Source organism: Pelodiscus sinensis, unplaced genomic scaffold, assembly GCF_049634645.1.
Source record: "Pelodiscus sinensis isolate JC-2024 unplaced genomic scaffold, ASM4963464v1 ctg34, whole genome shotgun sequence".
In the NCBI taxonomy this organism is placed as follows: Eukaryota; Metazoa; Chordata; order Testudines; family Trionychidae; genus Pelodiscus; species Pelodiscus sinensis.
The window spans coordinates 5,815,403-5,832,827 of NW_027465849.1; the positions used below are offsets into that span (position 1 = coordinate 5,815,403).

General features: G+C 56.6%; 2 protein-coding genes across 2 annotated transcripts in view; both read left to right on the forward strand.

Annotated features, from left to right (window-relative positions):
- On the forward strand, window positions 1-8,824 carry LOC142823835 (putative G-protein coupled receptor 132). Its single transcript, XM_075915435.1, has 2 exons — window positions 1-210; window positions 5,609-8,824. Exon 2 carries the CDS (start codon window positions 5,623-5,625, stop codon window positions 6,589-6,591), a length of 969 nt encoding a protein of 322 aa, XP_075771550.1. The 5' UTR covers window positions 1-210; window positions 5,609-5,622; the 3' UTR covers window positions 6,592-8,824.
- A 4,083-nt stretch (window positions 8,825-12,907) lies between these two features.
- The window catches only part of DACT3 (dishevelled binding antagonist of beta catenin 3), a 32,991-nt gene continuing 28,473 nt past the window's right edge, over window positions 12,908-17,425 (forward strand). The window contains 1 exon segment of the mRNA XM_075915137.1: window positions 12,908-13,190. Within this exon segment, the coding sequence (XP_075771252.1) occupies window positions 12,972-13,190 (219 nt within the window). The 5' untranslated portion in view covers window positions 12,908-12,971.

Sequence of the window (17,425 nt, forward strand, 5' to 3'; positions counted from 1 at the left end):
CAGGGGGGCCGCTGGCAAATAGCAGCGAGGCGGGCGGAGCTGCCAGCCATTCACATGCCCGGGGCTTCGCGGAGGGGGGGGGAGCCTTCGAGGCGGTGAAGGAGCCAAGATCAGAGGATGCACCTGTGCCCCTGAACAGCTCCGGTGCCAGCGCCCCCCCCCACCAGCTGGGGGCTTCCACTCAGCTCTCCAGAGATCCTCTCCGGTTCGGTATGTCCCCCCACCCCCACCCCGCTCTTGAGACCGGTTCCTGGGAATGGAAGGGCTGGGACCCCCACCCCCAAACTGTGTATATGGGGGGGCAGGGAGAGGGGGGCCATGAAAAGTGAACCCCCCCCGGGAGATCCACTCCCTATGGGCCCCACGGGGGGCGGGATTCTGGGGAAGGGGGGTCTGAATGGCACAGGCACTATCCCTGGTAGGGGGTAACTAGGAGGGGTAACTAGGGGCAGGGTGAGGAGAGCACTAAGTACCCCCCTCCTGCTGTCTTGGGGCTGCAGAGGCAGCGCCTCAGCTCCCAGGGACATAAGGGCCAAGCCAGATGTTTGCCCCCCCCAACTTCTCCCACACCCCGTGCCCCCCACCAGGGTTCCATCCCCTGCCCCTTTCCACATGCCCACATGCCCTGCACACGTACGGGGTTGGGAAGGAATTTTCCTCCAGGGTAGATTGGCAGAGGCCCTGGAGGTTTTTCGCCTTCCTCTGTAGCATGGGGCACAGATCACAGCTGGAGGATTCTCTGCATCTTGGGGTCTTTAAACCATTTGAGGATTTCAATATCTGAGATATAGGTGAGAGGATTATTCTAGGAGGGGGTGGGTGAGATCCTGTGGCCTGCACTGTGCAGGGGGTCAGACTAGATGATCATAATGGTCCCTTCTGACCTTTGTCTATGAGTCTGTGTCCACAGAGAATCCTTCCCCCCCCCCCCCCCGGCCATGTTAGATGCCATCCCTGTGACAGACACCCACAGTGGTCCCTGTGCGGCGGCAGCACACACCACCAAGCACCCTGCCACACACCGAGGCTCCACTCAGCCACAGATCCCCGCTCCCACAGATGGTGAAACTGAGGCACAGAGCCCGGAAGTGACTTGGCTAAGGGCAGCAGCAAGGCCAGGAATAGAACGCAGACACCCTGATTCATAATTCCCCCGCCTCCCCCCAAGCATTTTCCCTGCCCGGAGCCAGGAACAGAACCCAGGAGTCCTGATTCCCGCTTCCCCCTCTGCTCTAACTCTTAGACACCACTGCCTTCCCACAGCTGGGACTAGAACCCAGGAGTCCTAGCTCTAACCATTAGACCCCACTCCCCTCCCAGAGCTGAGGGCCCGGCTCCCAGTCTATTGGCCCACGCCTGCTTCACAGAGACGCCTTCCTGCCCCCCATAAAACCTCCTGCCTACATGTGCCACCTCAGTGCCCCCTAGAAGCTGGCAGGCCCAGCCGGGGGGAACCCCCACAGGCTCTCCACATCGGCACGCCCGGCTGCCGCGTGCTCTGCTCACCGCCTGGCACACGTGTTCCGCCTCGGTGGGCCAGGCAGGAAGCCGGGCCCGTGCTGGGAAGGGAAACGGTCGCACCGCAGCCTGCCTCACCCGCCCTTAAAGGGCCAGGGCCCTGGCTTTGGGAGCTGGGTGTGGTGTGGGTGGCGGGGGTCAGTGACCTCTTGGCGACGTGCTGGGGCGGGCGGGCGGACGTGGCCATGCCGGCCTCATTGTTGCCGGTGGGCGATACCCTGGGGGAGCCTTGGAAAAAGCTGGGTGTGTATTTGTGTCACAGCGGCACCACCGGACAGGCCCGGCCCGGTGCTTGGCGCTGTACATTTGGTTGGCTCTTAGGAGCCTGATTGTAGCGCTCTGGGTCTGTAGCCATGGCCTGGGGCCCCACCGAGCCAGTGCTGGGCAAACAGAAAACACCCCTCCCCCCACGTGTGACAATGAGAGTGACGTTGGCTCCCTCACACGTACCACAATCACACGGTCTCCGTGCACGTGCGTGCGCACGCACAAGCACTACCCCCGGCTGGCACTCATGTTACACTGCAATGGAGCCCCGTGTGCACAGCTCGGGAGCACACAGCCCCACACCAACTTCAGGCGCTGCCTCCCAATCCCCCTTGCCCCCAGACCCACATCAGTTCTGACCCCGCTTTCCCATCCGTGTGTGTATGCTGCTGCTCTGTGTGTGTGTGTGTGTGTGTGTGTGTGTGTGTGTCCCCCTAATGTCTCCACCTGCCAGGGACAAGCCCTGGTGTGTGTGTGTGTGTGTGTGTGTGTGTGTAACCCTAATGTCTCCACCTGCCAGGGACAAGCCCTGGGGTGTGTGTGTGTGTGTGTGTGTGTGTGTGTGTGTGTAACCCTAATGTCTCCACCTGCCAGGGACAAGCCCTGGGGTGTGTGTGTGTGTGTGTGTGTGTGTGTGTGTGTGTGTGTGTGTGTGTGTGTCCCTAATGTCTCCTCCTGCCAGGGACAAACCCTGGTGTGTGTGTGTGTGTGTGTGTGTCCCTAATGTCTCCTCCTGCCAGGGACAAGCGCTGGTGTGTGTGTGTGTGTGTGTGTGTGTGTGTGTGTGTGTGTGTCCCTAATGTCTCCTCCTGCCAGGGACAAACCCTGGTGTGTGTGTGTGTGTGTCCCTAATGTCTCCACCTGCCAGGGACAAGCGCTGGTGTGTGTGTGTGTGTGTGTGTGTGTGTGTGTGTGTGTGTCCCTAATGTCTCCTCCTGCCAGGGACAAGCCCTGGTGTGTGTGTGTGTGTGTGTGTGTGTGTGTGTGTGTGTGTAACCCTAATGTCTCCACCTGCCAGGGACAAGCCCTGGTGTGTGTGTGTGTGTGTGTGTGTGTGTGTCCTCCTGCCAGGGACAAACCCTGATGTGTGTGTGTGTGTCCCTAATGTCTCCTCCTGCCAGGGACAAGCCCTGGTGTGTGTGTGCAAGGACAAGCCATGCTCCTAGTATGTGTGTGTGTTGCTCCTTCAAATATATTAGAAGCAAGAGAAAGATCAAGGACAGGGTAGGCCTATTGCTCAGTGAAGAGCAAGAAACGATAACAGGAAACGTGGAAACGGCAGAGGTGCTTAACGACTTTTTTGTTTCGGTTTTCACCAAGAAGATGGATGGTGACGGAATGCCTAACATAGTGAATGCTAGCGGGAAGGGGGTAGGTTTAGAAGTTAAAACAAAAAAAGAACAAGTTAAAAAGTCACTTAGAAAGGTTAGATGTCTGCAAGTCACCAGGGCCTGCGGAAATGCCTCCTAGACTACTCAAGGAGCTGATAGTGGAGGTATCTGAGCCTTTGGTTATCATCTTTGAAAAGTCATGGAAGTCAGGAGAGATTCCAGAAGACTAGAAAAGGGCAAATCTAGTGCCCAACTCTAAAAAGGGAAATAAGAACAATTCAGGAAACTACAGCCCAGCCAGTTTAACTTCTGGGCCAGGGAAGATAATGGAGCAAGTAATTAAGGAATTTATCCGCAAACATCTGGAAGATAATAAGGTGATAGGTAACAGCCAGCATGGATTTGTAAAGAACAGATCATGTCAAACCAGTCTGATAGCTTTCTGTGATAGGATAACAAGCCTTGTGGATAAGGGAGAAATGGTGGATGTGGTATACCTAGACTTTAGGAAGGTGTTTGATATGGTCCCGCATGATATTCTTATCAATAAACTAGGTAAATACAACTTAGATGGGGCTACTATAAGGTAAGTGAGTAACTGGCTGGATAACTGTTCTCAGAGAGTAGTTATTAACAGTTCACAATCCTGCTGGCAGGGCATAACAAGTGGGGTTCTGCGGGGGTCAGTTTTAGGACCAGTTCTGTTCAATATCTTCATTAACGATTTAGATATTGGCATAGAGAGTACGATTATTAAGTTTGCAGATGATGCCGAGCTGGGAGGGGCTGTAAGTGCCTTGGAGGAGAGGGTCAGAATTCAAAGTGATCTGGACAAACTGGAGAAATGGTCGGAGGTAAATAGGATGAATAAGGACGAATGCAAAGTGCTCTAGTTAGGAAGGAACAACCAGTCTCTAGAATGGGAAGTGACCGTCTAGAAAGGAGTCCTGCAGAATTGGATCTAGGGGTCATAGAGGACAACAAGCTAAATATGAGTCAATAGTGTCACACTGTTGCAAAAAAAGCAAACGTGATTCTGGGCTGCATTAACTGGAGTGTTGCGAGCAAGACACGAGGAGTCGTTCTTCCGCTCTACTCTGCGCTGATCAGGCCTCAGTTGGAGTCTTGTGTCCAGTTCTTGGCACCACATTTCAAGAAAGATGTGGAGAAATTGGAGAGGGTCCAGAGAAGAGCAGCAAGAATGATGAAAGGTCTAGAGAACATGAGGGACGACTGAAAGAACTGGGCTTGTTTAGTTTGGAAAAGAGAAGACTGAGAGGGGACATGATAGAGGTTTTCAAATATCTAAAAGGGTGTCACAAGGAGTTGGGAGAAAAATTGTTCTCCTGGGCCTCTGAGAACAGGACAGGAAGCAAGGGGCTTAAACTGCAGCAAGGGAGGTTGAGGTTGGACATTAGGAAAAAGTTCCTAACTGTCAGGGTGGTGAAACACTGGAATAAATTGCCCAGGGGGGTTGTGGAATCCCCATCCCTAGAGATATTTAAGAGCAGGTTGGACAGACGCCTGTCAGGGATGGTTTAGTCTGGCTGGTGCTTGGTCCTGCCATGAGGGCAGGGGACTGGACTCAATAACTTCTTGAGGTCCCTTCCAGTTAGTGTGCTGAGAGTCTATGATTCTGTGTGTGTGTGTATGCTGCCCTCTGCTGTGTGTATCTCTCTGTGTGCTCCCAAGTCTTGCTCCCTGTGTGTGTATCTGAGTGTGTGCTGCCCTCTGCTGGAGGGGAAAAGCCCTGCTCCGTGTGTGTGTGTGTATCTGCGTGTGTGTGTGTGTGTGTGTGTGCGCGCTGCCCCCCTGCTGGAGGGGATGAGCCCTGCTCTGTGTGTGTGTGTGTGTGTGTGTGTGTGTGTGTGTGTGTGTGTGTGTGTGCTGCCCTCTGCTGGAGGGGAAAAGCCCTGCTCCATGTGTGTGTGTATCTGCGTGTGTGTATGTGTGTGTGCGTGCGCTGCCCCCCTGCTGGAGGGGATGAGCCCTGCTCTGTGTGTAAGAGGTGTGTGTGCGTGTGTGTGTATATGTATGTGTGTGCGCTTCCCCCCACTGGAGGGGATGAGCCCTGCTCCATGTGTAGGAGGTGTGTGTGTGTGTGTGTGTCTGTGTGTGTGTGTGTGTGCTGCCCCCTACTGAGGGGATGAGCCCTGCTCCCTGTGTGTGTGTGTGTGCGCGTGTGTGCGCTGGCGCCTGCTGGAGGGGACAAGTTGTGCTCTGTGTGTGTGTGTGTGTGTGTGTGTGTGTGTGCGCTGCCCCCTGCTGGAGGGGACAAGCCCTGCTCCATGTATAAGAGGTGCATGTGTGCAGCCTTGCTCCGTGCGTAGGAGGTGCATACGTGTGTGCATGTGCATGCTGCTCCCCGCTGGAGGGGACGCGCCCTGCTCCGTACATAGGAGACCTGTGTGCTCTGTCGCTCCCATCGATCCAGGCCAGGGTGGGGTGGGGGGAGACACCCCCCGGCCACTCACCCTGCCGTGTCTTTGCAGCCCCCGCCAGCGCCATGCTGAACTCCAGCGCCCTCTGCCTGGCCAACGCCTCGCGCTGCGGGGTGGATTTCCAGACCGGCCAGGGACTTGTGGTCTCGCTCTATGGCGTCGTCTTCCTGCTGGGCCTGGCCACCAACGCGCTGACCCTGTGGCCCATCGTACAGCAGGTGCGTCTGGGCAACGTGCTGGCCGTTTACCTGCTGGGCCTGGCCGCCTCCGACCTGCTCTACCTGCTCACCCTGCCGCTGTGGATGCTCTACGTCTGGCACGGCCACCAGTGGACCCTGAGCGGCCTGGCCTGCCACGTGGCCGGCTTCGTCTTCTACTCCAACATGTACATCAGCATCCTGCTGCTCTGCCTCATCTCCCTGGAGCGCTACCTGGCCGTGGTCTACCCGCTCCGCTCGCTGGGGCTACGCAGCCGCCGCGTGGCCGCCACCGCCAGCGCCCTGGTGGCCCTGCTGATCTTCGCCTGCCACGGGGGCATCTCGCTGCGGAACCAGGAGCTGAAGAACGCCTCCTGCTACGACAGCTACCCGGTGCAGCCCGGCGTGGCCACGTTCAACTACTTCCGGGTGGCGGCCGGCTTCGCCCTGCCCTTGCTAGTCTTGGGGGTCTCCTACCTCAAGATCTTCCAGGGGGTGCGGGCCAGCAGCACGCTGCTGGGCTGGCAGAAGGCCAAGGTGAAGCGGCTCTCGCTGGGTGTCATTGCCATCTTCCTGCTCTGCTTTGCCCCCTACCACGTGCTGCTGCTGGTGCGGACGGTGGCCTCCAGGGTGCTGGGAGGCTGCGCCCTTTGCTCCTTCGAGCAGCGGCTCCACCTGCCCTTCTCCCTCTCCCTGGCTCTCTCCAGCCTCAACAGCGCCCTGGATCCCATCCTCTATGCCCTGGTGAGCGACAGCATTAAGGGCGACCTGAGGAAGGCGTTCGGCTGCCTGATCGGTGCCCCAGAGCCCAGCAGAACCCTCTCTGTGGCCTTGTGATGGGGACTGGGATGGCACCGACCGAGGGAGATCGGCCCGGGGGACGTCCGATGGCGCCAGACGGGGCTGGGAACGCCAGCGCTGACCAGGGGAGAAAGACAGCAGGGGGATGCCCGGAGGCACCAAGAGAAGCAACTGGCTCCATCGTGGCAGGATGCCCACGGCCGGCAGAGTGGTCAGCGTCTGTCACGGGGATTTGGGAGGCGTTACCCCCATCTGCTGGGCTCTGCAGAGAATGGGCGACGGGCCAGGAGATGCTCCAAGGGGGGGAAGGATTATTTAGGGACAGCAGCGGGAGGCGATGAAGACAGGGGAAATGTTGGGGGTTCAGGAGGAGTTGAAGCCGGGGACAATTGAGGGGCATGCAAATTGAGTGGCTAACAAGAGAGCGTCTTCCCCCACAAGTTGTTAACAGCCCCTGTTCACTGACACAACACAAAAGCAGGACTTGGAGCTGGACATCAAGTCTAGTGGGTGACTTTCACTAACGAAAATCGGGGAACCCTTTTCTTACATGGACCCTGAAAAAAAAAGAGGGAAACAGTCCAAGTCCGCACGGGGGTGGTGGTGTTCTTTTAACAAGGGGTCTTTATTGCCGTTAGCTATAGAAGGTTGTTATCGCTGCCAGCCCCTGCTGGAAAGTCTGATAAATAATGTAAGAAATGGATTGACCTTCTTTTTTTGCGGTGGGAAATACAAGGGATTTCCCATGGTCTGAAGCTGCCGGCGGAGCCCACGCTGCCTCCTTTCAGACAAACACGCACGGAAGGGGAGGGGAAAGAGCGGCGAAGACAGGAAACGCAGCATCCGTCATGGGTGCTGCTTCTCCCCTGTGGTCTCCTTGATGGCAAATTCATGGCAGCATCGGGACTCTTGGCTCTGCTCGCAGCGGCCCTTTCGGTCACACACCTGCTAACGTTGGAGTTGCGGCAGGGTTTGAGGGAAGCTGCTGAGGAAATGCTGCCCAAGTCTACAGAATGGGGCTTGTTTAGCCAAGCCGCCGGGGTAGACCTGGGACCGGCATGCATGGCCCAGCAGTGTCATTAGGGGCTGTTTCTCTGGCCTGGTCTGCTCAGGAGGCCCGTCAGGTCCAGGGACGGAGGCCAGGTGGTGCCCAGGGGCTGGTGGGGGCGGACCGACCGCTCTAAGCTAGGCTGGCAGTCCCACCGGCCAACTGGCGACCTCAGACGTGTCCTCCCATTTCTAGACCCTTTCAGCCCGTTGCCATGCCGACCCCTGACATTCCCAAGGGCCCTGGAGCCTTCCCAGCCGCACGCAACGCTCCACCCCAGATCTGGCCGTTTGTCGCCAACTTTTCCCACCCGTTTCCTGGAACAGGCTGACGACCTGGGTCCCCCTCGGGCGGCTGAAAATCCGGGCGTCTTTACAACGGGTGCTGGGGGGTGGCGCTGAGATGGTGCTGGGCTGTGCAGGGGTGCGGGACCAGCTAATGAAGAAGATCTGGGATTATGGGAGCCACTAGTAGATTCCCCCCACCCCCCCACACACACGCACACGCATGTCAGATTCACAAGAAAACTTCTAGATCCAGACTCAGCAAAGATCTGGACCCCCCAGGCCACCAGGTGATGGAAGTGCCAGGAGCCACAAGGTTTGCCTGCCTATGATATTGATTTCAGGTGGTTGTCAGGGTCTCCTGGGTTGTAACTGACGGGAACACCCTTTGGCTGCACATGCCAGGAATGAAAACATGATTCCATGCCCTGACAGGTTCAGTCGGAGGTGCGATTTCTGGCTTGAGTAGATGTATGGATCAAGCTAAAAGGACACGCTGTAGTTGTGGCTTTCTAGGTTATCTGCCCCAAGTACCATGCTGGATAGGATGCTAGTTCCATACTCCGCACCCACTCCCGTTAACCCAAACAGAGCTAGCGTGGGTATGTCTGCTCTTCTTCCAGCTCCAGCGTGAATGTGCTCCCAGCTACGCTGCCCTCTCCCCTGATGGTTTAGTGCCAAGTGCCAAGCACTGGGACATGGTTATCCTGTCCCAGGAAAACAGTCACGACTTTGGGAAATTTCCCCGTCTCGAATGGCAAGAAAAAGTCCAAATCTCGACAACGTTTGCGACCCAAAGCACCAACGTTTGTTTTGATTCGGGATGCTGGAAACGTTTCGGTTTTGAACTTTCTTCGTTTCAGCTGAAACTCTAATTAGCTTCCATTTCTACCGGAAAAGGCCTTTCGCGCCAGGACACTGGAAGGCGCCGTTTAGAACAGGGGTCTCCAAACTTTTCAGCCCGAGGGCCGCATTAACTATCAAACAGCAGTTCGGGGGCCGACTACACACTTGAGTTCCAAATAAAAAACAATCAAAACATGGATGTTGTTTTTAATTATTTATTTAATATTATTTTATTCAGTTATTATTTAATAACACATTCATACACTACACATGAACACCTGTATTAGTGTGAATGGTGAAATTGTTTCCTGGATGCCAAAATAGCAGACATTTCTGGCTTTAGATTTGTTGTCCCTAACATCAACAGTGACCTGAGATTATCATCGGACAAGTTTGTTCTCAAATTGTTCTTCACGTATTTCATTCTTGAAAATGTTTGTTCACACAGGTATGTTGTTCCAAAGATTGAAAGGTACCTTGATGCAAAAGTTTTGACATTAGGAAAGTCTTCCTTGGGCAAAAACTGGTAAAAACCCACCAGTCCTATTTTGAACTTGTCCCTAAGGAGGTCATTTGCTTGCAACTCAATGACTTCCAGCTGCAGTTCATCTGGGCAACTGGCCACATCTGCTTCAAATGGGTTTTGAAACAATCTCACTTCTTCTGCCTTTGAATCCAAAAAGGTCTCCACGGGCCGGATGAGAGGGCCTCGCGGGCCGCATCCGGCCCCCGGGCCGTAGTTTGGAGACCCCTGGTTTAGAAGATGGCAAGGTGGGACAGTCTGACAATGTCTAAACTTTTTTTTGTCACCATGTTTTCAAGTCAAGTAATCCCTCAGCGACGACCCTGGCCCTGCAAACAGGTTTGGTGTTTGACGAATCGACTTTTCTTGCTGAGAAAAGTATCTCAGTGACAATTTCCTGACTTAGCGACAGGTCTGAGACGTGCCCACCCCAGGTCGCTAACATCTAACACGCCCTAACCGGAACACGGCATCGCTCTCTCGTGGCAAGGAGCTGGCAAGCAGTTTGTGACAGATCCAAGTAGGCCACAACGTCCTAGGACTTTATCTAAGTTGGGCTGTTAGCCCTGGTGCTAGCTGGACTTGTGCAAGCCCCTCGTGCAGATGATGGTGTAAAGCCTTTTTTCCTCCTAGAATCTTTTTCTTTCTGGCCACCAGAGGGGAGTATGGTCTAAGATGCATGAGTCCAACTCCTTTCTTCTTTGCTAGTGTTGGGGTGACTACACTGGGGGAGCAGGCCAGAGTCACTGATGGGGCAGGCCACAGTTTGGGGGCTTGGGTCTGTGATGCCGGCACCTTTCCCCAGCACTAAATCCCCTTAGAAGTTAACCAGAGGGACAGAGGCAGCGTTTTGATCTCAGCTTCAACCTCTGGACACTGATCCTATTAATCCCCCGCCTCAGGCCCTAATCCTGTTAGAGCTGGTTAAATCTCTCCCGCCGCTTCCCGTCTGCACAGGCTGCCGTGGCTTGGGGAAAGGGCAGCGTGCCTGGCCCCAAACCCCTCCAGCAATTCTTCTCTCCCTGGAGCCGGGACCCTTTTCCCTACGTCCCCGCTGCCCTCCTGTTATGTGCACGGCCGTTTTCACATGCCTCGTGCTTCTCCAATGAGACGGTGACGTGAGCCCTGTCCCTTGGGGCCACACACTGACTCCTGGGCCCGGCCGTCTAGCAGGGGAAGGAGCTGGCAATTTTCAAGGCGAGGCAGGAGGTGTCGTTAAGATCTGCTCCGGTGCAAACAGGGAGTCATTCATTCAGGGCCCTTCTCTGCAGCCTGCGCTGTGCAGGCAGCTGGATGAAATGATCGGTGACTCCCCATGACACTGTGACTACGATCAATGCGATCCTTTCTGGCCTGAGTTCTAGTCCGTGGCTCGCACGGCTCTTGCACCGAGCCCTTTCCACATCCGCCGCCGGATGGGCTGAGCTAAATCCCGCCTGGTCCCTCCAGCAAAGCAGACCCCTGCTCTGTACGGTCTGGGACCCGCGTGCCGGATTTCACGCTCGTCAATGGCTCGTTGTGCTGCCCGATGGGAAAATGGGGGGAGCTGGCACGAGGGGGAATGGTGGGCCCTGTGGGATTTGCAGATGTATGGGGAGACCAGCAGGGGTGCGGCCGATACTAGGGAGTATCTAGAGCAGCAGAGGATGGGAAGTTTTGGGAGGAGGGGAGAATGGGGGGTGCAGTGGGAGCGTGGCAGAGCTGTAGGAGTGGGGCAGCAGAATGAGTTTTGTGGAGCCCATGGAGTGGAAGGACTGTGGGCTGCCTTGGGGCAGGAGCCATAAATGGGGTGCAGGGGGCATTAGGGAGGGGCTAAGTGGGGGTGTACGTTGGGAAGGGCTGAATGATGTGGGGGAGGGGCTGGACGAGGGGTGTGGCACTGGTGAGGGGGAAGGAGGAATGTGCCAGGTACATTGGGGAAGGTGCAAGGAGGGGCAGAGAGGACTGGGAGGGATGAGTGGGGAGGTGGGGCTGGAGGGAGGGGTGCATAGGAGTGGTCAGAGAGCACCAGGGCATGGATTGATTAGGAAGGTGCATGAGGGAAGCCAATGGGGGTGCATTGGGGGAGTGGATGGGGATTTCATGGGAGGGGGGACAGAGAGCACTGGGGAGGGGACCCTGCAGTAGAGGTTTGTGGGTGGTGTACTAAGGAGAAGCACTGAGGTGGAGGCTTTCAGGGGTGCATTGGTGGCAGGGTTGGGGGGTTGCACCAGGCACACACTCCGGGAGGGGAAAGCGGGGTGCCCTGCGTACACTAGGGGAGTGAATGTCTGGATGGCTGGGGAGGAGGGGTATTGGGAGAGCAGGTTAGCGGAGGGTGCACTTTGGGGAAGGGAATAGGATGCATCGGGGCAAGGGTGCAGATGGGGCACCGGGTTCATCTGCAGGAGAGGCTGAAGGACCGTTGGGGGAGGGGATGTGCATTGCTTTTAGCTGAGGTGCACTGGGGAGCAATTAATGGAGGTGCACTGGAGGTTTGTTGGGGGAGGAAATGGGGGCCCATGGGGGTGTGGAACTAATGGGAGGTCCATTGGGTCTGGTGGGGGAGACGCAGGACCATTGGAAGGCGATGGGATAGGCTGCACTGCATGGGAGATTAGTGGGGCACAATGGGGGAGGGACTAGTCTGGATGCATTGGGTTCACTGGATGGATTTTGGGGAAGAGGGTGGGGCTGCAGGGCTGCACTGGAAGTTAGGAGCAGTGCATGGGGAGCCATTGGGGGAGGGGTGCAGTGGGTTCACTGGGGGGGGGGTTGAGGAGCCATTGGGGGCTTTACCAGAACCAACAGCTCCCCACCAAGCCCCTGTCCTGGGTCTGTACATAGCAGGTAACCCAAGGGCTCAGCCCAATCAGCTGTTTGAACATCTCATGGTAGGGGGAGTGAATGATAGCCACGCCCCTTTTGAGGGCGGGGCTATCGCTGACTCCCCCCAGGGATGGAGTGGATTAACCAATGGCTGGGTGAGGGAGGTGTGGCTATGCAGATTTCATTCAGTCTATCAGCAAATGTCAGTATCCATAGATGTGAGTATGCAGATAAGCATGTGCAAATAAACCAATGGCTGGGACGGGAGGTGGTCCCGCAATTAAATTGAGGGGTGAAGCCAATAGTTAAATTTAGGGGCGTGACTATACAAATAGGACAGGACAGGGGAGCCAATGGCACCATCTGAGGATACGGCTCTATAGAGAGCACAAGAGCCAATGGGGTGGCTTGGGGGCGTGGCTATGCAGTTAGATGAAGGGAAAGAACCGATGAATCCGTGACTATGCAAATAAAGCAGGCTCTGACAACCAATGGTTCATTTGAGGGCGTGGCTATGCAGATAAGTAAGGTCAGGAGAGCCAATAGGTTACTATTAAGCAGGCTATGCAGATAAGATAGGGCAGGAGCACCAATAGCTTGATGTGGGGGTGTGGCTATGTAGAGAAAGCAGAGCGGGAGAACCAATTGGTCGGCGGCAGGGGGTGGCTATGCAAAGTAGGCAGAGAAGGCGAGCCAATGCCTGTGCCTGGAGAGGGGTCTATGCAGATGAGGCCGGGCCGGCGAGCCAATGGCCGTGCTGGGGGGGTGTCTATGCAGATGAGGCCGGGCCAGGAGCCAATAGCTGCGCTGGGGGGGTTATGCAGATGAGGCGGTGACAGCGCGGAGCCGCCGCAGGCGGAGCGCTGTCCGGGGCTGCAGGGGCAGCAGCGGGAGCCGAGCCGGGGCGATGATCCGGGCGTTCTCCTTCCCCGTGAGCCCGGAGCGGGGCCGGCTCCGGGGCTGGCTGGAGGGCAGCCTGGCCGGGCTCTGCGAGCTCCACCTGCTGCGGGAGCGGCAGGCGCGCCGGGTGCGGCAGGCGCTGCGCCTCGGCACCGAGCCCGCCGAGCTGGCGGCGGGGGAGACCGAGCCGGGCAGCGCCGGGGAGCCGGACCCCGAGGAGCAGCTGGTGAGTCCCGGCCGGAGAGCAGGGGGCTGGCGGGGGCAGGGCCGGGCTGTTTGCCGGGGGCTCCCCATGGCGGAGCGGCTGAGGCCGACAGGGGCGGTGGAGTTTGGCGGGGGAGATCGGGGTGCGGGGCAGCCCCCCAGCTGTGCGGTGTGGGGGGCACCGCGCGCTGCGTGGCGTAGTGGGGGCTGTTTGGGGGGTGTTGTAGGGGTGCAGCTTGGGGGAGTGTGGGGCTGCTGTGGGTGCGCGGGGACAGCCCCCGGCGTGGTGTGGGAGAGGATGGGACTGTTATATGGGTCTGGGGGAGCCCCCCAGCTGTGCGGCGTAGGGGAGGATGGGGCTGTAATGGGGGGGTGAGAGCAGCCCCCCTGTGTGGTGTGGGTGTATGTGGAGGATGGGGGCATATGGTGCTGCCATGGGGGTGTGGGAGAGCCCCCAGCTGTGCGGTGTGGGGTCTATGGGGCTGTTATGGGGTGTGTGAGCCCCCAGCTGTGCGGTGTGGGGTCTATGGGGCTGTTATGGTGTGTGTGAGCCCCCAGCTGTGCAGTGTGGGGTCTATGGGGCTGTTATGGGGTGTGTGAGCCCCCAGCTGTGCGGTGTGGGGGTCTATGGGGCTGTTATGGGGTGTGTGAGCCCCCAGCTGTGCGGTGTGGGGGTCTATGGGGCTGTTATGGGGTGTGTGAGCCCCCAGCTGTGCGGTGTGGGGGTCTATGGGGCTGTTATGGGGTGTGTGAGCCCCCAGCTGTGCGGTGTGGGGGTCTATGGGGCTGTTATGGGGTGTGTGAGCCCCCAGCTGTGCGGTGTGGGGTCTATGGGGCTGTTATGGGGTGTGTGAGCCCCCAGCTGTGCGGTGTGGGGGTCTATGGGGCTGTTATGGGGTGTGTGAGCCCCCAGCTGTGCGGTGTGGGGTCTATGGGGCTGTTATGGGGTGTGTGAGCCCCCAGCTGTGCGGTGTGGGGTCTATGGGGCTGTTATGGGGTGTGGGAGCGCCCAGCTGTGCAGTGTGGGATCTATGGGGCTGTTATGGGGTGTGGGAGCGCCCAGCTGTGCAGTGTGGGATCTATGGGGCTGTTATGGGGTGTGGGAGTGCCCAGCTGTGCAGTGTGGGATCTATGGGGCTGTTATGGGGTGTGGGAGTGCCCAGCTGTGTAGTGTAGTGTGTGTGTGTGTGTGTGTGTGTGTGTGTGTGTGTGTGGGGAGAGGGGGTCTGTGGGGCTGTTATGGAGTGTGTGAGCCCCTAGCTGTGCAGTGTGTGTGTGGGGGGGGGGGGGTCTGTGGGGCTGTTATGGGGTGTAGGAGCCCCAGGCTGCACAGTTTGTGTGTTCTGGGGCTTAAGAGAGTCCCTATTTCCTGGGGCAATTGAGCAGGTGGCTTCTCCCGCCACCCCCCTTTCTTTGTATGTTTGACTTGCATAGAAACATCTCAGCCCCCCGGCCTCTGGGAGCCCCTGGGCCTGGCCTGTTGCCTGTCTCAAGGTGATGGCACCACCATGTCCTAGGTCCCGTGCCCTGTGGCTGGACTCTCTGTCTTCGGCTGTTTCCTGTATGGCGGTGGTTAGAGCAGGGGGCCAGTCCGCAGTTTTGGGAGGGTAGTGGGATCAGTAGTTAGAACAGAGGGGCTGGGAGTCAGGCCTCAAGGGATCTGTTCCCAGCCCAGGCCTGGATCTGGATGGGCTTGCAGTTTAAACTGCTTTGGGGACATGAACCCAGCAAGCAACGAAGCAGAGAATGAGTGTGTGACCATGAGCCACGATTTGGTACATCTTCCGCTAAGTGTAACAGCAACTGACATTTTAGTGTTGGGGAGGAGAATATGCCTGACATCTCTGGAAAGGAGATGGACTCGAGGGGGAAAAGGAGGCATTTGAAGTTGCAAGGTGATAAACAGAAAATGATTTCTCTCCGTCAGTGATGCTGGGGCAATTGGTACAGTGGGGTGCTAAGAGCCGTTGAACCCAACTGTAAACACTGTCTAGGATGAAAACCACTTCAGGGCAGGGTGTGTGGTAGTATCCGTCCTTCCAGCACTAGACTGCCTTGTGCAGCACAAAATTAACTTGTGGAATTCACTGCCGCAGGATGCCCAGTGTTTGGGTGGGCATTGGAAAAAAGTGAAGATTGTTTCTCACACAAAACCCCCAGCGCTGGCAGGGAGATAAGATATTTGAGGCTATTCACCCTCATGCTTCAGAGCTGATCACAGGCTAGTGGTCAGGAAGGAATCCTTTCCCCACCAGCATGCAAGCCTAGTGCATCGTTAGGTCTATTTCCTCTGTGCTGTCCAAGAGAGACTATGGCTCCAGACTGGCCCATTGGTTTGATCTGGTGCAGGAAGGAAGGGGATGGTGAGACTCTCTATTTCAATGGTTTCTGTTTTGGCATCTTTAGTAACAGAACTCAGTCTGTGCTCAGCCTCAGTGCTAATGTGGCAGCGCTGTGGATGAAGGAAGGGCTGTCTTGCAATTGACATATTAGACGACGCGCCCAGTGTCTTCTCCCTGTGCGGGTGAATGGGAAGATCCGGCAGCCTTTGCGAGGGGGGGGGTGGATGCTGGCACAAGGTGGGAGGCTGGAGATTGCAAGTGAGGTGTTTTTCTGAGTCATGCTGATGAGATCTGGCTGGTAGTTAGTTTCGCTCATAGCTAGGGCCCCAAGTGGGGATTGGGGCCAGTGTTCTCTGTAAGCTCTGCGATGGGGGGGGCGGGTGTCGCTCAGGAGAAATGTCAGTGCTGCCCCACTGATCAGCAGAGTGCCCAGACCTATGGTTTGTGTTTCTACGCTGGTGCACATCTGCACGTCTCAGCGCACATAAAATTATTCCGCACATCGATGAAAAAAATTGGAGGGAACATTGATCGGGGCCCCGCTGTGCTGAGTGCTATGAAAAGTCCCTGCTCCAAAGGCCTTAACATATAGGGCCCAATCCCCAGAGAGGGTAAATCAGCTTTGCTCTGCTAAGTTCATTGTTGCCTCTTATTAAGCGGGCATCTGGCTGGTGTTTCTGCCGAGGTCAAACTGTCTCCCTGCAAGGGAAAGTGAGTTAAGCTGGCAAGCGAGTGGGATGTGCCGGAGGGGCGAGAGAGAGGGAGCATCCTTGATTAAAAGACTCCTTTCTGGATGCCTGGGCTACATCTACACTGGCATGATTTTCCGGAAATGCTTAAAACGGAACAGTTTTCCATTATAAGTATTTCCGGAAAAGGTGCGTCTATATTGGCAGGATGCTTTTCCGGAACAGCGTCCGTGCCAGTGTAGATGCGCTTTTCCGCAAAAAAGCCCCGATCGTAATTTTCGCGATCGGGGCTTTTTTGAGGAAAACACTGCTGTGCTGTCTATACTGGCCTTTTTCCAGAACAGTTTTCCGGAAAAAGGACTTTTGCCCGAATGGGAGCAGCATAGTATTTCCGGAAAAGCGGCTGATTTCTTACTGTCGATCGTCAGTGCTTTTCCGGAAATTCAAGGGGCCAGTGTAGACAGCTGGCAAGTTATTCTGGAAAAGCGGCTGCTTTTCCGGAATAAGTGGCCCAGTGTAGACACAGCCCTGTTGGAGGGACAGACGGGCCCCACATCTCTGCCTTGTGTGGCAGAAGAAAGGGTTTGAAAAGCCACGTGTGGCGTCCTTCCTGTCTATCCAATTCGCCGCCACCTTCTCGGTGCACCACGGAAAGCCCTCTTGGGGAGGTGTCTGTCTGCCCACCAGCAACACTGGGGCACCGGCCCTGTCCTCCCTGCTCTTGTTCCCAGTCCGCTCACAGAGGGGCAAGCCACTGGGGTGGGAGTCGATGAGTCAGGGGGAAGGGGGCACTCTTAACACCCTCCCCCCCCATTCTTCAGTCATTGTTGGATGGCCAGTGTCACTGTGCCGGTGTCAGGTAGGACTTTGGTGAACTTCCTTGCAGCTGTGTCCTCGCCAGGGAGGGGCTAGGGTTGTGGTGAGCTTCCTCACAGCAGTGCCCCGTCTCTCAGAGCTCAGTCTATAGCTGTGGGCGCTGGGTAGGGATGAATCTCTCTCTCTTGCTGGCCTGAGGAGACTGTATTTGGGGGCGAGGAATGGGGCAGGCTCTATTCCCTGGTGTACATGTAACCCACACACCTGCTGAGTGTGGAGCACCATTGAAACCAAGAGAGAGAGAAAAAACAGGACTATGTAGCACTTTAAAGACTAACAAGTTGGTTTATTAGGTGATGAGCTTTCGTGGGCCAGAGTTTAGTATCCTAGGCTCTGGGAGACAGACCCAT